Raw genomic sequence first — 21,968 nt, forward strand, 5'->3', positions numbered from 1 at the left:
CTGTAAATGATGGCATTAAATGGAGATGTAAGATCCTAAGATTATAAATGAAAAAAGATATCTAAAAAGAATTATCACTGACTGGGCTAGGTGGCTCAGCCTGTAATCCCAGCACTTTGGGTTTCGAGACCAGTCCAGGCAACTTGGTGAGACCTCATCTCTACGATAAATCAAAAATTAGCTGGGCATGGTAGTGTGCGCCTGTAGTTCCAGCTACTTGAAAGGCTGAGGTGGAAGGACCGCTGGAGCCCAGTGGGTTGACGTTGGGGTGGCCATGAGCGTGCCACTGCACTCCAACCTGGGCAACATAGTGAGACGCCAAATAAATAAATAAATAAAAAGAATTATCACTGAAGAAAAGATTCCTGTGTCAGTTTATTTTGGGCTTTCCAATCAATATATTTCTTATCAACATATCTGTACACTAGAATTAAAAGTTTCAAGTGCATGTGAATTTGTACATACTATATTTCTTACAGAGGGACCTTTAAATATTTAACATGTTTATAATGGAGTTTTATGTCATCATGCCTGTTTTACTTCCTATGGTATCTTTTAAAATACAATGCTTGAAGGGTAGAAAAGAAAATTATAAAGTAAAGAAGTAGGAAGAGAAGGCCATGCCAAGCAGCTTATACAGCAAAGAGAAGTAACTGCTATTTTGTGCAGAAAAAGGTCTAGAGATAAAAACTCACTCCACTGATTATGGTTACTTAAATTTTCTAATGATAAAATGGTGTAGGACAGTGGCAAGTTATTTTTCTTTTGGCCAAGAAGAGAAAAAAAACATACAATAATCACATTTTAGGGAAGAAAAGAGAATCTCTCATTTTATATGATTTAGAGAAGATATATGGAAATTCTGCTACTTTTTTCTTAGCAAGTTATATAAGAGAGCTATTATTGGTTGAGATTGAACACTTAATTCAGTAGACTTGTCAAATAGTGCATCTTTATTATCATTTACTAGTTCTGTCATGAATAATAAAACTGAATTATGAAAGCAACTTCTGTGGGAAAATGTAATGATCTTTTTTGAGTAACCGTTATCAAATAGCGTACTTTTCTTATATATTAAGACAACTTATATGTTATCTGGGACTAACTGGAGGAATAAGATATATTTTAAATGTTATAAAAATATTATAAAATCATTAGCATTTTATTCCTGCTGAAGCCTTCTTTGCTCTCTTTATTTTCAAATCAAGTTACTGTCACTAAAATTTTTAAAAATTACCATGGTGTATTATATTCTCAAATATCATTTATGTAAGTACACCAGTACTGAAATCTGGTAACGTAAGTAACTGACTTATTTGATAGCAATAATATATGTACATGTAGGAAGTAAATAAGGAAAATTTAAAAATCCTACTGAGTAACATAAAAGACTTGAATAAATGGAAATCTATACTCTGTTCTGCAATAAGGAGATTCGGTATTACGGAGACAATAGTTTTCTGAAAATTAACCTATAAATGCAATGTAATTCTTATCAAAGTATTCATACATTAGTTTGGAGTGTTTTTACCTTGACAAAATAATGTTAAAGTTTACCTGGAAGAATAAACATTTGGGAATGGCAGAACTTTTCTGAAAAAGAAGAAAAATGAGGAGGACCATATGTCTTTAGCTATGAGACTATTTGAGATACAATATATTATGATGTTACAGGGATTAAAATAAAGTGGCACTGGTGCAGGCATGGGTATTCAGATCAAAGGAATAGAACAAAAAGTACAAAAATAAACCCAAATCCAAATGAAAACTTCAGATATGATAAAGGTAACATTTAAAATCAATGATCAAAAATTATTACTCAGTAGATGCTGTTGAGACAGTTGACGTAACTACTCAGAAGCAAAATAGAGCCAGTCCCTATCCTAATCCTTACCCCAAAATAAATTCTAGACAGATCAAACATTTCATTGTAAAACGAAACCATGAAAGTAGCACATAAATGGATGCATCATTTTAGTTAAGAGTAAAGAAAGTCCTTCTCATGCATCAAACAAAACCCAGAAGCCATAAAGGAAATGACTGATAATCTGACTGTATACAGTTTTAGTGAGATTTCTCTTTGTATATGCCACAAGCAAAGTCAAAATACAACTAATGGGTGAGGGAACAATTTTTGCAAATATTTGTGTGACAAGAATGTTTATTTCAGCATTATTTATTATAACAACGAAAATTGGGAAGGATAATAGCCATTAAGAGGGGCTTAATTAAATAAATGTTGATGTATCAATTAAATGCTAAAATATATGTCTTATATTTTAGACATAGTTACAATCATGAGAGTCAGAATAATGAAACAAGCACTAAAAATGTAAATTATTACGTAGGGATAAGGTTGTAAAACAGCAAATAAAAATCAAGGATTCTCAATTAAGTTTGAATTTCAGATAAACAGCAAATAAATGTTTTGGTATAAATATATCATAAAAACTTATTTGGGACATACGCATACCAAAAATTTACTGTTGTTTATCTAAAATTCAGATAGGCTCACCTATACTTTATCTGGGAAACCATTCATATATGTCATATGAAATTAATATACACTCTAAAAAAAACCTCATATTTAAAAATACAGGTTAGAACTTCCAAGTGCTGGAAGGAACTTCATTTTGTAAAGTCTTATATTTTAAGTGAAGTTGTTTCATGTTTGTAAGTTTGATTTTCTCCCATATTCTAAGTTCTTTCAAACAAAATCTGCTCTATATGGTGCATTTCTTTTTAGTAAGATCTCAATAAATCTTAGATATTATTTTTGCACAAGCTAGAAGTTAACTATGTTCAGAGGATACAAACATTTTATTAAAAAGAGCAATGACTTTATATGATTTATGTCAAGATTTTCTGGGTAAAATCCAGCTGTGGGTTTGAACAAATTTTTGCTATGACACAATAATCTATCCTCTGATTGTTCCAGGCATAGTGAAATAAAAATTATTTTAAAAGCTGTCAGCTGTCTTAATAAGAGTAGTCTTTAAAATTCCTGCTGAATTTTATATGCTAATCTTCAGTTTCATCAGGTTTTGATTTCCTGGTTATCAAAGTTTGGTAAAACTCAAATCAGGATGTATTGCTTCTAGTTTTGGGTTCTAGAACACTTGAAAGAACACAGAAATTATTTATTGATTTGTCCTATGGAAGTTTAATAGGCTACTCTTTATCCCTTAAAGGTCTCCATTTTTGTTTTCTATCCCGACAGCTTTTGAATTTTTTCCCATGGTTGAGTCAGGTCTTCTATTTGCTCCTAAGTCAATTTTGAAAATTTGGGAGGTTCTTTTGTTGTTGTTATTTGTGTAAAATGGCCTTTTAGAGCTAGACTATTTCTTTTTAGCATATACTTTAAAATATTATGTGTTTTTTAATTTCAATAGTCTTTTTTTTACACTTGATTTATTTTGTAATCTTACTAACAAGGATTTCCACTTAACTCCGTACTTAACTCCTATCTCTATGTTACTGGCTGGTTTTGTATTTCATGCCTGCAATCTGTGTTGCTATTTTTTGGACTGGTTAAGTGGGGGATATTTCCACTCAGTGCTGGGTGGCTGTAGAGAGCTTCTGGGCTTGCCTAGTAACAAAATTTATGTTGTAAGACAAGTTAGTCATCCTCTTTCTGCCTCCGTTTCCTTAACTGGAAACAAAACAAAGACAACAGAACCTTTCTCACAGGCTGTTGAGAAGATGAAAAAGGTTACTAGAAAGTGCTGAGACCTACAAAATGCCCATACCAACAAAGTGCTATTGAAATGGCCTTTTTGTTTCATTTTTGTGTACTATACTAAAAAAACATTCTATTTTCCTTGAATATGAATGAAAATGTGGGTAATTCTAGAATTCTTGGACCAAAACTTTTACTTCTTAAAATCCTACACATATTGCTCCACTGGCTTCTGGCATTTCAGTTTCAGAAAAGTCTGATGTCAGACTGTATTTTTGTTTCTCCGTTAGTAATTTTTTTCTGTCTGGTTTTTGGGTATGATTTTTTAACTCTTGAAATAATATTTTAAAAAATCACCAAGATACAGCTGGTGTTGTCTCTTTTTCTAATTTTTCCTGGAATAAAGCAATGTCTGCATTTTTAGACTTGAATACTTCATCAGCTTGTTAAAGAACTGTGTTTTTTTTTTCTTCTGTCTGCTTTTTATATACTTGTATCTTAGGGATTTGCTTTAAGATTTGTCCTACTAATCTGTTATCTTTTCTCTGAGTTCTGAAAGGTTTCCTTGAGCTCATTTTTCATTTATCATCTTCAGTTTGCTCGGTTCAGAATCCAGTGGGCTGTTCTCTGGCTCCGTTTGTCATTTTTGCATTATTAAATTTTTATTCTGTACCTTTTATCATATTTCTCTGTGGATTATTCATTATTCTGTCTTACTATCTTTAAGATGGCTACTCTTATTTGTTTTTTGTTTGTTTTTTTAAGGAATAGGGTCTTGCTCTGCCACAGACAGGAGTGCAGTGGTATAAATCATAGCTCACTGCAGCCTCAAAATCCTGACTCAAGATCCTCTTGCCTTGCCTTCCATGTAGCTGGGACTATAGGCACATACCACTACATGCAGATAATTTTTTTTCTTGTAGAGACAGGGTCTTGCTATATTGCCCAGGCTGGCCTCAAATACCTGACCTCAAGCAATTCCCCTTGGCCTTCCAAAGTGCTGAGATTACAGGTGTGAGCTGCCACACCCAGCCACTCTGTGCAGATCTTGAGTTCAGCTATAAGCTTAGAACTGTACTAGATTATAAAGTTATATATTTAAAAATGGGGAACATGAGCTACTCTCAAAGTAAGCTCATTTAGTTGAAGAAACAGACGAGTCATTTCAAGGCTGTCATAAGTTTATTAATAAAGGCACATGCAAGTTACAAAGAGGGTGATAATGTAGGTTGGCAGGTGGGACACAGTGTACAAATCACAGAGAAAGTAATGACTTTTAGAGTCCGAAGAAGTAACAGGAACCTGTCAGATGTATCAGAATGTAGTAGAATAAAAAGCCAGTGACTTCACACTCCTGCTTAGTGAATCTGGAAAGGTGTGATTCCCTTCAATCTGGCAAAGAAAAGTTATAAAGATTTTTCCTCTTCCTTTCTTTCTTTGTCTCTCAAACAACAAATAGCCCAGTTTTTTTTTTTTTAAAGTAGGGAGGGTCTCTTACTGAACAAGGCAAGAGTGCCAGGAGCTCTTGACTGCTCTTGGAAAGGATTTTCTCATTTGGTGCTTTAGAAATTCAATGATTATAGTAGCTTTTGTTCATTGAAAAACATATAAGAACAGTCCTTGCTTCTGTTAGAAGCAAATATTCCTGAGGTATTTCTTTCCTTACTTGTTGGTCAAAAAGAACAGGAATCCTTGAGGGATTAATTTTAACTTATGAGAATTATTATAGTTAAAATAAAGTGATCCATGTAGCCATTTGGGGCTTTATCTAATGATTAAATTAGAAAATATTTTGGTGATTATGCCTTTTCTTCATACACAATTATATATACCTTTTAAATTGCAAATAGGCCAGGTTCAATGGCTCACCCTGTAATCCCAGCACTTTGGGAGGCCGAGGCAAGTGAATTGACTTAGACTGCAGGTTCGAGACCAGCCCTGGCAACTTGGCGAGACCTTGTCTCTACAATAAACAAAAAATTAGCTGGGCATGGTAGCACGCGCCTGTAGTTCTAGCTACTTGGAAACCTGAGGGGGACAGATCGCCAGAGCCAGCAGGTCGACACTGGAGTGACCATGAACATGCCACTGCACTCCAGCCTGGGTGATGGGATGAGACTCTAACTCAAAATAATAATAATAATAATAATAATAATAATAAGTTGCAAATAGATGTATTTGAAGTATAATTTTGATACTAATTTCTCTTAAATTTTCATAAGTTCATCTTTATATTGTTCATGTCAATATCTTAATAAAGAGCATGTCTACTATATATGCTATGTATAGTTTAAGAGGTTTATTTTTAAAGAAGTGTTTTGACATTTGGATATTTTTTCTAGATAACTGCTGAAGGAAGAAATCAAGCTTTCAGTGTGGAAAGCCGGACTCTTTTCTACGAGATTCTTTGTGCTCTTGTCAACCCAAAGCGCGAGGATACGAGGGGATTCAGCCACTTTGCTGAAGTGACTGAGAATTTTGCCTTTTCTCTGCTGACTAACATCACCTGTGGTTCTCCCGGTGAAAAGTGAGTCCCTTTTAACACATTAGTGGCCCCTCTTATGTATTTTGACATTTAGATGATATGACTAAGAATTACACTGTCGATATGTTGTACCTGTTGAGTAAATGAAGTTAATTATTTGAAGAAAATATGGCAGCTACCATAGGAAAAATAAGTTTGTGCTGTCAGCAACATAGTCCTCCTGTTTTGACAAGTCCTTTAAAAATAACAAAAGTCTTACTACAGATGACTCTTATTTATTTAATGAGTAGAAGATGCATTCTGAATAGGAAAAAAGGGAAGGTGAAGCCAACCTGCAGGAAAGTTGTGATGTGCTATAATTGTGCTTCCCTCTAGAGACACAATTGTTTCACCCATTTGGAGACAGTTCTCAGAATGCTGTTGACCTTCAGACTGGTCTTTTCATGGCTGGAGTTTCATGGTGGAAAGTTAGCAGGAGGAAAGGGGAAAAACAAAATGTCACGCAAGTTTATTACATGATTAATTTTATAACTATATTTTAGTCAGGGTGCAGTGGCTCATGCTTGTAATCCTAGCACTTTGTGAGACTGAGGTGGCAGGGTGGCTTAAAACCAGGAGTTCGAGGCCAGCCTGGGCAACATAGTGAGATCCTCATCTCTACCCAAAAATACATTTAAAAATCAGGCGGGTGTGGGGGCATACATTTGTAGTCTCCTACTCCTACTGAGGCAGGAGAATTGCTTGAGCCCAGGAGTTCAAAGCTACAGTTTATACTATGATATAGTGCCGCTGCGATCTAGCTTCAGTAACAGAACATGACCTTGTATCTAAAATATAAATTAAAAAAAACTCCAAACCATATTTAATATAATTCAGAAGTTATGATAATATTAATTATATTCATAAAGGTAATTTGGATCATTATAGTACAAAGCCCTAAAACTGTGTTATTTCTATTTAACTTAAGAATTGAGATTCCTCCCAATTTCCTCAGAGTAATATATGTTATCTAAAAACCAAAGACTATTATTTGATTGTTATTTAACAAGATGTGTCTGGCTGGGTGTTTATATAAATCTGCATAAATTTTATTGTTATACATGCATGCTGTCATCAGGGTTCATTAAGTCACATTGAAATTTAATGACATTTTGAAGTCTATTTTTTAAAATTGTATATGATAGTTTAAATCATCTCTTCATTTATGGAGGCTTTTATGAACTCTAACAGGTTAATTTTAAAAAATTGATTGGATATGTGAAACTTTTAATGTTAGTTCTTAGGTCACAAGACACATGAAGTTCAAAGAGAAAGTCTATCCAGACATAACTGGGCTACAAAAGAGAATAAGGGATAAAATAATAATAAAAATAATAAAATTGAAATGAATTACACCACCGCTATAGTCCTGACATTGTATTAAATTGAACAATATGAATTGCCTTTTTCAGTAGGTAAAAACAGTTTAATATTGACATTTTCATATAGTTCAACCTAAGCCTTGCCAAAAATTGTATGTATTTTTTGTTCTCACAAAAGATAATTTTGAGTTGCTATTCAGGGTTAGAGTTAGGGCTCTTAGTATTCCTATTTGCAGATGTAAAAACTGAGTCTAGGAGCCTTACATGGCTCGCCATGGTCGCATAGTCCATGGGGAAACCGAATCTAGGAACCTCACACTGCTCATCAGGGTCACACAGTGAGTCCACGGGGAAACTGAGTCTAGGAACCTCACGCTGCTTAGTAGGGTCACACAGTGAGTCTGGGAAAACCGAGTCTAGGAACCTCACACAGCTCGCCAGGGTCACACAATGAGTCCACGGTGAGTCCTGGACTCCCTTCCACTTGTCTCCAGAGCCCCTGCTGGCCACCACATTGTGTGGTCAGAATATACTGTAACACCTGCTTTGTAACAAAACTTCCTCTCAGCCCCATGGCTCCAAAGTGCCCCAGACTTTCAACCAAGGTCAGTGCCAGGGTGTATCTCGAGATGACAGTACAGAAGCAACATCTCCTGACACTGAGCTCTTCCTCTCACCCTGATTAAGTGGGTCCTGGGAAGTAAAGGTTCCTTGATGTGGAAAGTCAACAAAGTGTCAGAAGAGCCTGGCAGAGCCTCCTTTTAGGAGGCCCTTTGTCCCGTCACTGCCTCCAAGCGTCTGGCTGGGAGGAATCATTAGCAGCTCAGCTCCATACTGTCTTTTGTCTCTAACGCTGTCTGTGCAAGTCTCTGACATGGATCATTTCTTTGCTTCAAGTAAGTTTGTACTCAGGCCAGTGTGTGTGTGTGTGTGTGTGTGTGTGTGTGTGTGTGTGTGTGTGTGTGTGTGTGTGTGAAGTACTGGGGCTGGGCTCGGTGGATCAGCCTGTAATCTTAGCACTTTGAGAGGCTGAGGCGAGTGGATTGCCTGAGTCCCGGGGTTCAAGACCAGCCCGGGGAACTTGGTGAGACCTGGTCTCTACAATAAAAAAAAATTAGCCAGGTGTGGTAACACATGCCTGTAGCTCCTGCTGCTTGGAAGGCTGAGGCGGAAGCATCTCCGGAGCCCAGCAGGTCAACGCTGGGGTGGCTGTGAGCATGCCACGGCACTCCAGCCTGGGCGATGGAGTGAGACTCCAACTCGAAGGAAAAAAAAAGAAAGAAAGAAATACTGGCCATTGCTTTCCCTCTTGAACTATGTTCAAGTATGTCGTGCAATGAAATGAAACAGTTCCTGGCTTTGTATTCTTCCATAATCCCGTGCTTTTCCATATTTCTGCAAGATTGCCAGGATATCAGGGACTGTCTACTCCCATGTTGAGTCCCATATCTGTGCCCTTAAGGACCCAGTGAAAATTCAAGAAAGTACAATTTGCAAAAAAAAAAAAAAAAAGAATGATCTTTTCTGCCTTGTTGCCTGAGGTATTTTCAGGACCTCAAACAGCATCTGGCTCAGGGCGATTCTCCATGGTTATGGTAGAATGAATGGTTAGAGTTAATACATGAGCCAATATGTTTTCTGCCATGTCCTTCCACTAAACCAACTCATCTTTGCTTTTGAATTGTTCGGGAAGAGGAAACATAACACACAATGGCAGTCAGGCAAGAAATAGCATGGTGTGCTTGGGAGGATCATCAGTTTTTTAAAGGTTGAGCATCATGTAATCTAGGTAGGTGTGTGTATGTGTATGTGTGAAAGAATCAGACTTAAAATTTTAGAGACCTTCCGTTGAGGGGAGTGTCAAAGGTTAAAGAATAGGGCACAGCAAGAAATAGGAAGACTACTAGGCATGGTGGTGTATACCTATAATCCCAGCCCTTTGGGAGACCAAGGCAGGAGGATTGCTTGAGCCTAGGACTTCGAGACCAGCCTGGGCAACATAGTGAGACCACGTCTCTACAAAAAATAAAAAAACTTAGATGGATGTGGTAGCAAGTGCCTGTGGTCTCAGTTACTTGGGAAGCTGAGGCAGGAGGATCACTTGAGCCCAGGAATTTGAAGCTACAGTAAGCTGGGATCATGCTACCATGTTCCAGCCTGGGTGACAGAGTGAGATCTTGACTCAAAAAAAAGAGAAAGACTCGCAGGGAATTGTTGTTCAGGTAAAGAAGATGAGGCTGAAATTAAGGCAGGGACAGGGGAGAGTGGTACCTTGAAAATAATTAGGTGGTAGAATTAACATGATAGTGACACAGTGAACATAGAAAATAAGACAGCGATCAAGTCTAGTTTATTTACTCAGGAGCCCCTAAAGATGTTGACCATTCTGACGTGTATTATTCATACGTTGCTGTAAGCAGTATCAGGGCATCAACTGAGAGCGAAACGTTTGGAAATTGAGCCAGGGTATTGAGGAGAATGATGGGATCTTAGAACAGTCGTTTGAAATCCAAGTACATACAATGTCAAGTGGCACTGAGGGTCTGACTGAGGTTGGTCACTGTGGACTTGTGGTAGTGCCTACCTACGTGTTAATGTGAGGGTCCCCTCCTCACTTCAGTCGAGGTGTAAAGTGAACTGTGGGGTTGGTCAAGGTGAGTGCATAGATACAGGAGGTTAAGGTATCAAGCAGGATGGGGTCACCAGCAGTAAGAGAGGCCACGAATCTGGCACAATTGTGTCAATGCTTGGTGGAGTCACTGTGCGTGTGGTGGTATCCTCAGTTTGCCAAGATAGCTGAGCCCCTGATGGCACTGACCAAACTGAATCTCTGTGGATTCTGAGAGGGATGGGATGGGGGTGTGGAGCTGTGGGGCTGAATTTTACTAGTCTCAATCACATGGAGCCTGGGGGGAGGGTCTGTAGTGGTCGCTTTTAGGCTGAGAGTTACCAGCAAAGATGTGGGAGTCAGAGGGGGAGATGAAGAGATGTGTTTTAGACAAGATTTTGTGGGGCTGTGTGCTGCCCATACAAATTGAGGTATTTCAGTAGGAGACTTGGACAACCGAGAACCCTGAGTGAATGACAAGACTGGGCATGGTGGCTCAAGTTTGTCATCCCAGCACTTGAGTGGAAACTGAGGTGGGAGGATTGCTTGAAGTCAGCAGTTCAAGACCAGCCTGGGCAACGTAGTGAGACCCCATCATGAAAAAACAAACACACAAAAAGTGATATCTGAAGGCACCAATTTCAAATGTGGTAGCTAAAGTTATGGAAGCATTTAGAGAGGTTGTATAGCTAGAGGAAAGAGTTGGCCCTCACTGTCTCAATTTAAAATTATCTTCTCCATTTCCCAAGTCAAGGAGGCTTAACAAGATATTATTCAGATCCATGATGTAATTATGCATACTCTTCATCTTTTGTAGCCCGTGTGACTTTTCACATTTGATGCATTTATCTTATCCAAGCATCCTAATATTTCCTAAATTCTTTTTAATTTTTATTTTAAACATGTAGGGTATAATTCAGGGTTAGGTATACAAATGGTCATCGTACAGGTAAAGTTTGGGCCTAACTTTGTTACTCAAGCAGGTTTCAGATCTGATTTTATCTGCATATCTCCTTTTTGTCTATAAACAGTGGGTCTACTCACAGATTCTGCATCAGATTCTCTGGGCAACGGGTGACAAATACAAATTCCTAGAATTTCTCATCTCTCCCCGGATAAGGATTCTGATTTAATAAGTCCATGGTGTCATCTAGAAATCTGTACTTTAAAACAAGCTTTCAAGTGATTTCACCACACACTGGGCTTTGGAAGCAATTTTGCTGAGCACAGACTCTTATTATGTCTAGAAAATCTTCAAAACAGAATTGTTAAATGAAAAAAGATTATTGTTCAGGGCTGTTCTTATCAGTCAGGTGGTTATATTAGCAATGCTTTGATGGATTAGAAAGGCGTGAGGCAAACTCTTGATGAAAACACGGCTCTAGATATATGAAGTTGATGTTCTCAAATAAAGCAGAGGAATTTGGTTCAGTGGGGACACCCTTCTCTCCATCTGTGCCACCAATGCTGGTGTGACTAACACAGAAAAGGACACCTTATAGCTACAGATTGTGTCTTGATATTGGTGAAATAGCTTTCAAAAAACCAATGTGAGGGTTACAAGGAAGACTAGGGAAGAGGATGTGGAAAGTTGTGTCTAAAAAAATCATGCCCGTTAACCATAAAAGAACAGAAGGCACATTCTATCTACTACTTCTGGGTCCGTAGTGTCACTGTTCTACACAAAGAGAAGAGTCCCATGTAATGCATCTTAACAGATCTAAGTAGATGGATGCATGCAGACACAGGCCTATAACAGGCCCTTTGCTCTTCTGTTGTAGAAGCAAAACCATCCTTGACAGTTGCCCCTATCTGTCGATCCTGGCTCTTCACTGGTATCCTCAGCAAATCAATGGGCACAAATTTGAAGGGAAGGAAGGTGACTACATTCGAATTCCAGAGAGGCTGTTGGATGTCCCAGATGAAGAAGTAGTGGCTGGGGAAAGTACATGTAAATCAATCCAGTTTACGGAGTATAGCAGCCAGCAGTGGTTTCTAACTGGAAACAATCTCCATGCCTTGAAAAATAAGGTAACCTATCATCTGAACAATTATGTGATGGGATCTGATTTTTTCTTAGCAGACACACTCAGAATGTATTTGCATGATCAGGTTTTTGGTAAGTGCCACACATGGTGAACTAATCTGAAATTTACTCTGTTTTTATGAACTATTTGTAGAATGTTTAGCTTCAGAAGGAGCTGGCAATATTTCCCTCATGTTTTATTGAGCTCTTCCTCTCCCTTCCCGCTTCTCTCCTTCTCTCTCTTTCTCTCCCCCTCTCCCTCCAGCCTCCTCTCTCTCTCTCTCTCATATATATATGTATATATATATATATACATATATATAAAAATATGGAAAGTGAAAAAAAATACAGCTTTTTACTAATATATTCTATTATATAGTTAACTCTCGATGAAGTCAGCCAGTTATAGCCAAAGTGAGTGTTCCCAGCTGAAGACGACTGAGTGACCACAGTGGAGGTAGAAAGGACACGACAAAAAACTAGTCAGATGTCCTGTGCTCCTAAGTAAGTGAAATCTGAATAGTGGGAGAAACAAGGAACGACGGTTACTAGAAAAATGAAGTCACGTTCAGGGTAGGAGACTCAGTCATGACACTATCTGGAAAATATCATCACATTTTCCATTCCTTTTGACATTCTAGGTATTATCTTTGAGCATGAAAAGTCAGAGTCCACAACTCCTGACAAACAACAATGAAGTTCTCTATAGGATTTATGCTGCGGAGCCGAGAATCGTTCCTCAGACGTCTCAGTGTCTCTTTTGGAATCAGGCTGCTGCAAGGTACTTAGTCACATATATATGTGTGTGTGTGTGTATACACACACACACACACACACACACACACACACACATATAAATCATGTAAATCAGAATTTAGTCCTTCCCCATTCCAGTACCACTGAGCCTAATGTTTTGTACTAAGCATAGATGGTGGCTTCAGGTAAGACATTTGTCTGTAATAAGAAGATAAAGCAGCATAGGAAATTGTCTAACACTGTTCAGACAACAAATACAGCCAAACAACTTAGATATGTGTGTAGCACATCATTCGCTTATTTATTTTTGCTACTGTCATGGGATGTGGCACAAGTTCTGCTCAATTCAGATAACCTTCCTGCGAAGGTATTAGTTAAATTGTTGGGCAGGAAAGAAATTCCTTTTTTTATTCCTTCTGTCTGGGCTGCAGTTGTGGAGCTGATGCTTTGCGTTTGGAGGATCAGCAGGGGGGATCGATTCTTTCTATGAATCTTCTCCGCCTCAGACGTCAAGCTTCTGAGCAGTTGGAGCTCAGGCAGAGCAGTTGAAGCTCAGGCAGTGCTGCAGGGTCAGGCATTGTTAGCCTAGAGGCTCTAGGGTCTGCGTCAGTCACTCAATTCTGTTTATTACTAAATTTCAGTCACACAGACTACAATTCTAAATCGGTTTAATAACTTAGTTGTGTAACCAACTGTTCTTCAGAACACTAAAATTCTAGTTAATCTCTTGCTTTCTCTTAAAAAAATTTTTTTCCAATGGAAATTCCTGTTACCTGATGACAGATTGTAAACCTAACACACAGATACTTTGCAGTCCTCAATATACAATTAGTAATGGATGTTCTGAGCTTTAATCTGGAATTTGGGTTACGAAGTTTTATCCTTAGAAAAGTGAAGGAATTATGAGGCATTTAAAAGATAAGAGACTCAACCAATAATCACCTTGGAATGCTCAGAAGGTTTGGCACAAGACGTGAGGTTTGCTAAAATCATGACATGGTTTTTGTGTTAAATTAACCAGACTTTATAGAAGGAAACACCTGAAAGAACCTTGGAAAACATCTATGAAATATGTGACTTAAAAGTAGAAGAAAGATGAGGAAGTAATCTTGGTAAAGCATCAAAGTAATTGATGTGGTTCACAGTATGAGAACTTGGGACAAAATGAAGAAGAGTGAACATATATCTTGGCTGTGTTGATCTTCTGGGAGTGTGGGATAACAGGGGAGAGCACCCTCTAGTGAAAACTCCCAGTTGGTTTGTTCTTTAGAGTAGGTAGGGGCTAGTTCTACTTTGTTGAGAGGGCCAGTTCTTTCGGTACCAGGAATACCTTGGCAGCTTTGGGTGGTATGCACACCGCTTCTTAAGATGTCCCATGGAATCTGTTATGTCATGTCCTGGACAAGATGTTCCCGTCAGTGTTTTTTTTTTGTTTTGTTTTGTTTTTTAATGTGGTCTACTTAAGTCTAAAGAACATTTTAGTTCAACAAGTTATTTTTTTCTTTAAAAGCCATCTCAACACCTTAAGAATTGATAAAAGAGGTGTAGTAACTATTGTGTTTTTGCCCTAGCTGGTTGTCCGACAGTCAGTTTTGCAAAGTGGTTGAGGACACTTCAGACTATGTGGAATGTGCCTGTTCACACATGTCCGTGTATGCTGTCTATGCCCAGACTGACAACCTGTCATCATACAATGAAGCCTTTTTCTCTTCTGGATTTATATGTATCTCAGGTCAGTGACAGTATTGTTGAGTCAATAATTTTAAATATTTATGAACATGAAAGTCTGTTTTCCCATACCCCTTTTGTGTATGAGGGAGGACCCCACTGAAACAGCATTGATTTATAAAAAATTGTATATTTATTCTTACATGTTTAAACTTCAGTCACCTTCAAAGTACTTTCTGTTGGATGCAATACACCTATTGAGACACTTTTTCCACTGCTCAGAGCAGTTTTTGAAGTTATCAATTTTGATGCCTTTTAGTGCTTCTGTTGGTTTTTTTTTGTTTGTTTCACCTCTTCCACATCAGTGAAATATTTCACTTTGAGGACGTTTTTCATTCTGGGAAACCAAAAAAGTCACTTGGGGTGAGACCAGGTGAGTAGGGAGGGTGGGATACAGGGGTGATGTCGTTTTTGGTCAAAAACTACTCAACACTCAGTGAGGTATGGGCAGGTGCATTGTCATGGTGGAAGAAGCAGTCACCGGTTGGCCACAACTCAGGATGTTTCTTCTGCAAATTGTGATGCAACCTGCTCAAAACTTCTAGATAGCCGGGCTCGGTGGCTCAGTCTGTAATCCCGCGCCTTTGGGAGGCTGAGGTGAGTGGATTGCCTGAGCCCACAGGTTCGAGACCCGCCTGGGCAGGCAAGACATCATCTCTACAATAAAATAAAAAAAAAAATTAGCCGGATGTGGTAGCGTGCACCTGTAATTCCGGCTACTCGGAAGGCTGAGACAGAAGGATCACCGGAGCCCAGCAGGTCAAGGCTGCAGTGGCCAGGAGCAGCCACTGCACTCCAGTCTGACTGACAGAGTGAGATTCCAACTCAAAAAAAAAAAAACTTCTAGATAAAAACTTTGGCTGACCATTTGATCCAAGGAAACAAATTCCGAGTGTACTACAAGGAGCCTACCCTCTTAAAGATTATTCCGGGTTTTGGGGGGAGTCCCCACTTGTATGCAAGATGCAAATATATCATAATTCAAAGGCACTAGGAGAAAATAAACTTTCCCGTTGTCTTTTTCATTAATTCACACATCAGATATCTGTGAATGACCAACTCTGTACTGGGGCTACAGCAAAGTACAACACAATTCCACCAGCAGGAATATGTAATACAGTGTAGGATAATAGGAAAGGAAAGGCCAGGTGTGGTGGTTCATGCTTATAAGCCCAGCACATTGGGAGGCTGAGATGGGAGGATCCCTTGAGCCCAGGAGTTAGAGGCTGCAGTGAGTTGTGTTTATGCTACTGCACCCCAGACTGGGTCTGCAGTTAGATTGTCAGGTCTGTGTCAGATAATATAAACAAATAATTTTTACTTTTATTTTTTAAATAAAGAAAACTATCCTATGGGTAGATTTGTATTCTACAACTTGGGAGTTCTAAATATGCCAACCACTGTGTTAAAAAATAAATAATCTTTCACATTCCACATTTATGTTCCATTTTTGGCAATGATGGAAACACAGATTATACTAATGTCTCTCAAACTGTTTTCGTACAACTGAACTATAGAATTATTCTCATTTTCTGTATTAATTGTATGGTTGGCATCTGAGAAAATCTTAAAACATATTTCTGTCTCCCACCTCTACCCATTCTTGCCCTGATTCGCCTTCCACAGCCTCACAACTATTTCTATGAACAAGGCACTATACAGAGAACTGGGTACAAGGTAATGGTTAAACACACAGACTCTGTAGCCAGACTGCCTGGGTTCAAATCCCCGCCCACCATTAGCTAGTTGTGGTATCTGGATTCAATTACTTATTTTCTCTATTCCTTAGTTTCCCACCCACAATATGTGATTATAATTTGTATCTGTGTAACAGGATGGTAAGTATGCTAACTCAGACATTCTTGATATTCTGCTTTAATGATGTTTTGTTTATAAATAGGATTATCATTGCATGTTTGTCTTTATTTGGTATGCAAACAGTTCCCCAATAGTCTGTATCCATTAGAAGTTTTTCTGGAGATAGAATCAAGTAATTGATTACTGATTTTTGTTCTAGTTGCTAAAATTTTTTCTAATATAACTTTATGTTATATAACTATAAATTCTTCTTAATGTACCTTAATTCTGAACCTACAATAGTAAAAGAAAATAATTTATTATTCTTAATAATACCTGTCATAAAGGAAGACTTTTTAAATAGAATCTTCAAGGTCCATATAGTTCCCAAATCAGATGGAGATATTCTATTTTACGTTAATGCTAATATATTTAAAAAGCAGAGAAATTTCATAGAATGATGAAATAAAGCCAAAAGATTCAAAATTAAAATAAAATCTAAGTGTCACTTCCACAGAGACATAAATTCAAATGTTACTGTAACCCATAAAAATCCCTTGCTTGTTTCAAATACTGAACTCCAAAACAAATAACTTCAAAACTCTAGAGAGAATGTTATCCTGATTTTATAAACAGGTAGTAGGACTATGAAGTGTTTTCCAAGAGAATCGTTAATAAATATCTGTGTGTCTTTTCTGCAACTTACTCTAGAAAAGCCTACATAGATTTACTCATGTATTTGAGAATTAGCACCTAATTGGCAGTATCTGCTTGTATTACTTTTGACTTGGAGTCATATTCGAAATTATGAGGTTTTTTTTTCTCTGTCCATGTCATATTGTTGTATAATTACATGTTCTATCGATAAGGAGACAGATGTTCTGTCTTTGTGCCTTAGTTTCAGCTCTCTCTCCAGGCATTAAAAAAGAGAATATGTATTTCCCTTATCTATTCTATACTTTAGGTCGAGACACACCAAATGTCCCTCTGAATTTGGTAGCAGTTGACTAGCTCTTTTCGGGAAATGTGGTAACATACATTACACAGGAATTTGACTTTAAAAACAAGAAGCAGAGTAGATCACAGTATATCTGTACCTGTTCTAGTTGTAGTTCTGTTTACTGTACAAGAGCAGAACAACCAAAATGATCAGAGTGTGAAATAGCTATAGAGGTCAAAAAGTGCATTAATTCTCACCTTAGAAAGATTAAGAAGAGGGTATATGCCTGTGACTTAAAATTGTAAACTAGTTGACCAAATGCCAGAAAATTAAACTAAGTCCATTCTTTAAGGTTAAAAAGATAGAAAGAGAGGACAAGTCAGAAACTGCTGTGTGCATTAGAGTGTGGCATTATGGAGCTCATCACAAAGATGACTAGGGAGAACTATAACTTAAAATAATTAGGTTGGCCAGGCATGGTAGCTCACACCTGTAATCCCAGCACTTTAGGATTGCTTGAACCTAGAAGTTCAAGACCAGCCTGGGCAACATAGTGAGACCTTGTCTCTACAAAAAAAATTTTAAAAATCAGTGAAGCCAGGTGTGGTGGCACATACCTGTGGTCCCAGGTACTCGAGAGGCTGAGTTTGAGGGGAGTCACTTGAGCTCAAAAAGTCGAGGTTGTGGTGAGCCTTGGTCATGCCCTACATTCCAGCCTGGGCATCAGAGTGAGATCCCGACTTAAAAAAAAAGGTGATAATGCTATTATTTTGTACTGCAATTATTAAGAAACTCTAGCATAGTTTGAGGTACATGTTACTGTTTGCAGAATAATGTTTGCAGGATAATGTTTTTTTGATATTGTGCTATCAAAGAGACTCTTGGATTGCAGTTATCCTGAGTTTGACTCTGACCACAAGTCCTGTAGTCTTGTAATCTTAATGAGACCCTGTAATAGTCCATATTTAATTTCAGTCTTGGCATCAGTCAATGAACTGGCAGGGAAGCCGCCTGTGTTTGGAGTGGGTTTAGGTTGAGGTTGGAGCTAGGCCGCAGAACCCATATTTGATTCACTTCCTTTTTGTTCTTTTGTGGTGGAGAAATCCTTTATCACATTAGTCAAGGAAAGATTTCCCTTTTAAATGGCTAATGGTTTTACCTACTTTTTATTACTAAGTGTATAAATGCCAACACGATGTCAATTTTACAGTAAAAAACTGTTTAAAACATGCGAAATAATAAGACTTATAGGTTAAATAAATGAACATAATCCAAAGTTCTTTAAAGCATAATTATTATTTTGCAGAAGAATGATTTATTTACTTAATTTAACTTTATTAAACTGCAGCATATTCAGGTTGTGCTTTTTATAATTTACAAGCTGATATTCTGATAGTTTTTCCAAAAAACAGTAACTTTGCCAGATGCCACCCTTTCATTTCAATATGAGATATTTTCTAAAATATTGTCAAGTTCTTCCAAAAACATGAAATTTATATTCACTGTAGTTGTTGTTCTAAGATACCCATTATGATTGTAGGGGAGAGTATATCAAAGTCCCTTCATTCTAACAATCAAATGAGGGAGTTAATCATAAGAAGGATTAAAAAAAAATGCTTAGAAATTTAAAAAGAGCAGTTGTAATTGATAACTGCATATAATGAAGTCTGAAAGCTTAGTTTTAATTCTGACAATTCTGGCATCAAGATGTGAATTTCTCTAGATATGTACATGTTGGGTGTGTTATTGAGGATGAATTTGACTGCAAGTAACTGAAGACAATTCAAAGATATCTTAGACAAACAGTTTTAGTTTCCAGGTTAATTCAGCACCTTAGTAAGGCCATGAGGAACCCAGCCTCTTCTCATTTTATCCTCAAAGATTTTTCTTCCCCCTCAGCCTTGTCCCTACATGGTTTTGAGTTGGCTGCTGCATCTCTAAACATTACATTAACAATGCTCAGCCTTGCCAAGGGAAAAGCACTTATTTGGGCCTAGTTTTAAAAGTAATAAGAGCTTTCCTGAAAGCCTCCCAGAATGTTTCCCCTTGCATCTTTTTAACTAGAATTGTGTATTGTGTCCTTTTATAAGCCAAACTCTGTCTGGGAGAAGATCCAGATAGAAAGAGAGAGAGACACGCACTGAGAGAATAATGAGGATTTATCTTTTTTTTTTTTGAGTTGGAGTCTCTGTCATCCAGACTGAAGTGCAGTGGTACACTCACAGCCACCCCAGCATCAGCCTTCTGGGCTCCAGCGATCCCTCCGCCTCAGCCTTCCAAGCAGCTGGAACCATAGGCACGTGCTATCATGCCCGGCTAATTTTTTATTTATTATAGAGACGAGGGCTCGCCAAGTTGCCCGGGTTGGTCTCGAGCCCACAGACTCAGGCAATCCACTCACCTCGGCCTCCCAAAGTGCTGAGATTACAGGCTGAGCCACCAAGCCTGACTGAATTTATCTTTTTAACCTTGTTCAATATAGTCCCTGATATATACTAATTTTAATAGCTTTTTGTTAAATAAGTAAATAAATATGCAGCATTGATGTGATATCCTCCAATAATGAGTTGTAGTTTTGGCTGTGTGTCAAGTTCATACTTTTAAGTGCCAAACTCTATCATTTGGGCCATTTTTTAATTAAAAAAAAAAACTCTTCTGAAATATGATATACCCTATCTTGCTTTCACTCAGGATAGTTTCACACAGCATGCGCCAATAGACTGTCTTTGATGATGTTTTGCACTGTCCGGGATGGTAGCCACTAGACACAGGGGGTTCTCGAGTCTTTGAAATATGGATGATACAACTGAGACACTGAGTTTTACATTCTGTTTCGTCATAACTAATGAAAACTTAAATTTAAATAGCCACGTGGGACTAGTGGCTGTTGTACTGAGCAGTGAAATCTTAGTGCCCTGCCTGTTTGGAGGCTGGTCTCCTGGCAGCCTCATCACTCCAAATAAATACCCCCTAACACATAGAGCTTGTGCACTCTCGGTGTTTCATACTGACTTTTGCTCATACCAGAAATGTTTTCAAGGTCAGCTCTTTTCTTGTTATGCCCTTAACGTACTAGTAGCAGTAACCAGAAGGCATTGTGCCGAGGAGAGAGTTGCAGGAACATGGGAATCAATACAGATGAGCAACAAAAAAAAAGAAAAACTGACAAGTTCAGCTAGCATTAGGTAGAAAATAGAAAAAATAAAACACCTTGTCTGCAAAGCTAATAACTGACTTAATAATGAAAATGTTCCTGTATTATATCCCATATGTTTTTTTTTTTTTTTTTTTTTTTTTGAGTTGGAGTCTCATTTCGTTGCCCAGGCTGGAGTGTAGTGGCACCCCTACGGCCACCCCAGCATCGATCTACTGGGCTCCAGCGATTCTTTCACCTCAGCCTTCCAAGTAGGTGGAACTACAGGTGCACGCTACCGTGCCTGGCTAATTTTTTGGTTCATTGTAGAGACGAGGTCTCGCCAAGTTGCCCAGGCTGGTCTTGAACCCACAGGCTCAGGCAATCCACTCGCTTCGGCCTCCCAAAGTGCTGGGATTACAGACTGAGCCACTGAGCCCTGCAACCCCACATCTTTAAAATAAAATAAATTAAAAATAAATTAAATGAAAACTTGATTTTTGTTTGGATTTATCTGTATAGAAGGCAGATAGATAAATAGATAATAGATACATAATATATAAGTATTTTAAATAAAATTTCTTGAGAAAATATACTAATACTTGTCTGTGAGTGGGTGAATTTTAAATATTTGGGAAGTATACCTCATTCTTAAGTGGTGCCAAATAATAGAAGTCCACTGGATATGCATATTCATGTACAAACATGCACATGTTTACATGCATACAGACATTGAAATATTGTTCAGATAGATAAGAGGATTTTAGACAAGTGGGATTATAGCAAAATAATTTAGCTGTTCTTCATAAGATTTTTCTCATCTAGATCAAACATTACCAAAGTTATCATTTTATTAAGAGTTATCTTCTAAGCCGGACTCGGTGGCTCAGCCTGTAATCCCGCGCCTTTGGGAGGCTGAGGTGAGTGGATTGCCTTTGCCCGCAGGTTCGAGACCCTCCTGGGCAGTGAGACCTCATCTCTACAATAAATCAAAAAAATCAGCCGGGCGTGGTAGCGCATGCCTGTAATTCTGGCTACTTGGAAGGCTGAGGCAGAAGGATCGCCGGAGCCCAGCAGGTCGAGGCTGCAGTGTCCGGAAGCAGCCACTGCACTCCAGTCTGGGCAACAGAGTGAGACTCCAACTCAAAAAAAAAAAAAAAAGAGTTGTCTTCTCACTTTTGAAGCATGTGCAAAAGTTATTTGTGTCAATGAACTAATTAAATGTTCTTTTCCAACTGAACCTGTAATCTATGTAGTGCTAGAAAAAAAGTAAAGGAACATCACTCAATTAGCTGCTTGTTTTGTCTACATACTTGCCAAGAAATCATTGACAAAACTGTTTGGAGTATATCTTTAAGTAATACCTGGAATTGTTATACTTTATTTTTAAAAAATCATTCTATTTATAGTTATAACACTTTATGCTTTGTGATTTTCATATTAAGGAGTTTAAAC

At 38.0% G+C, this 21,968-nt stretch overlaps 1 protein-coding gene across 1 annotated transcript in view; it reads left to right on the plus strand.

Annotated features, from left to right (window-relative positions):
- Window positions 1-21,968, plus strand: part of ADGRV1 (adhesion G protein-coupled receptor V1) — a 555,854-nt gene that overhangs the window by 210,310 nt on the left and 323,576 nt on the right. The window contains exons 78-81 of the mRNA XM_008061062.2: window positions 6,022-6,206; window positions 11,915-12,164; window positions 12,801-12,940; window positions 14,487-14,647. Of these exons, the coding sequence (XP_008059253.2) occupies window positions 6,022-6,206; window positions 11,915-12,164; window positions 12,801-12,940; window positions 14,487-14,647 (736 nt within the window). The remainder of the gene's footprint in view (window positions 1-6,021; window positions 6,207-11,914; window positions 12,165-12,800; window positions 12,941-14,486; window positions 14,648-21,968) is intronic.

This window comes from Carlito syrichta, unplaced genomic scaffold (assembly GCF_000164805.1).
Source record: "Carlito syrichta isolate Samal-C Ts95f unplaced genomic scaffold, Tarsius_syrichta-2.0.1 Scaffold305037, whole genome shotgun sequence".
In the NCBI taxonomy this organism is placed as follows: domain Eukaryota; kingdom Metazoa; phylum Chordata; class Mammalia; order Primates; family Tarsiidae; genus Carlito; species Carlito syrichta.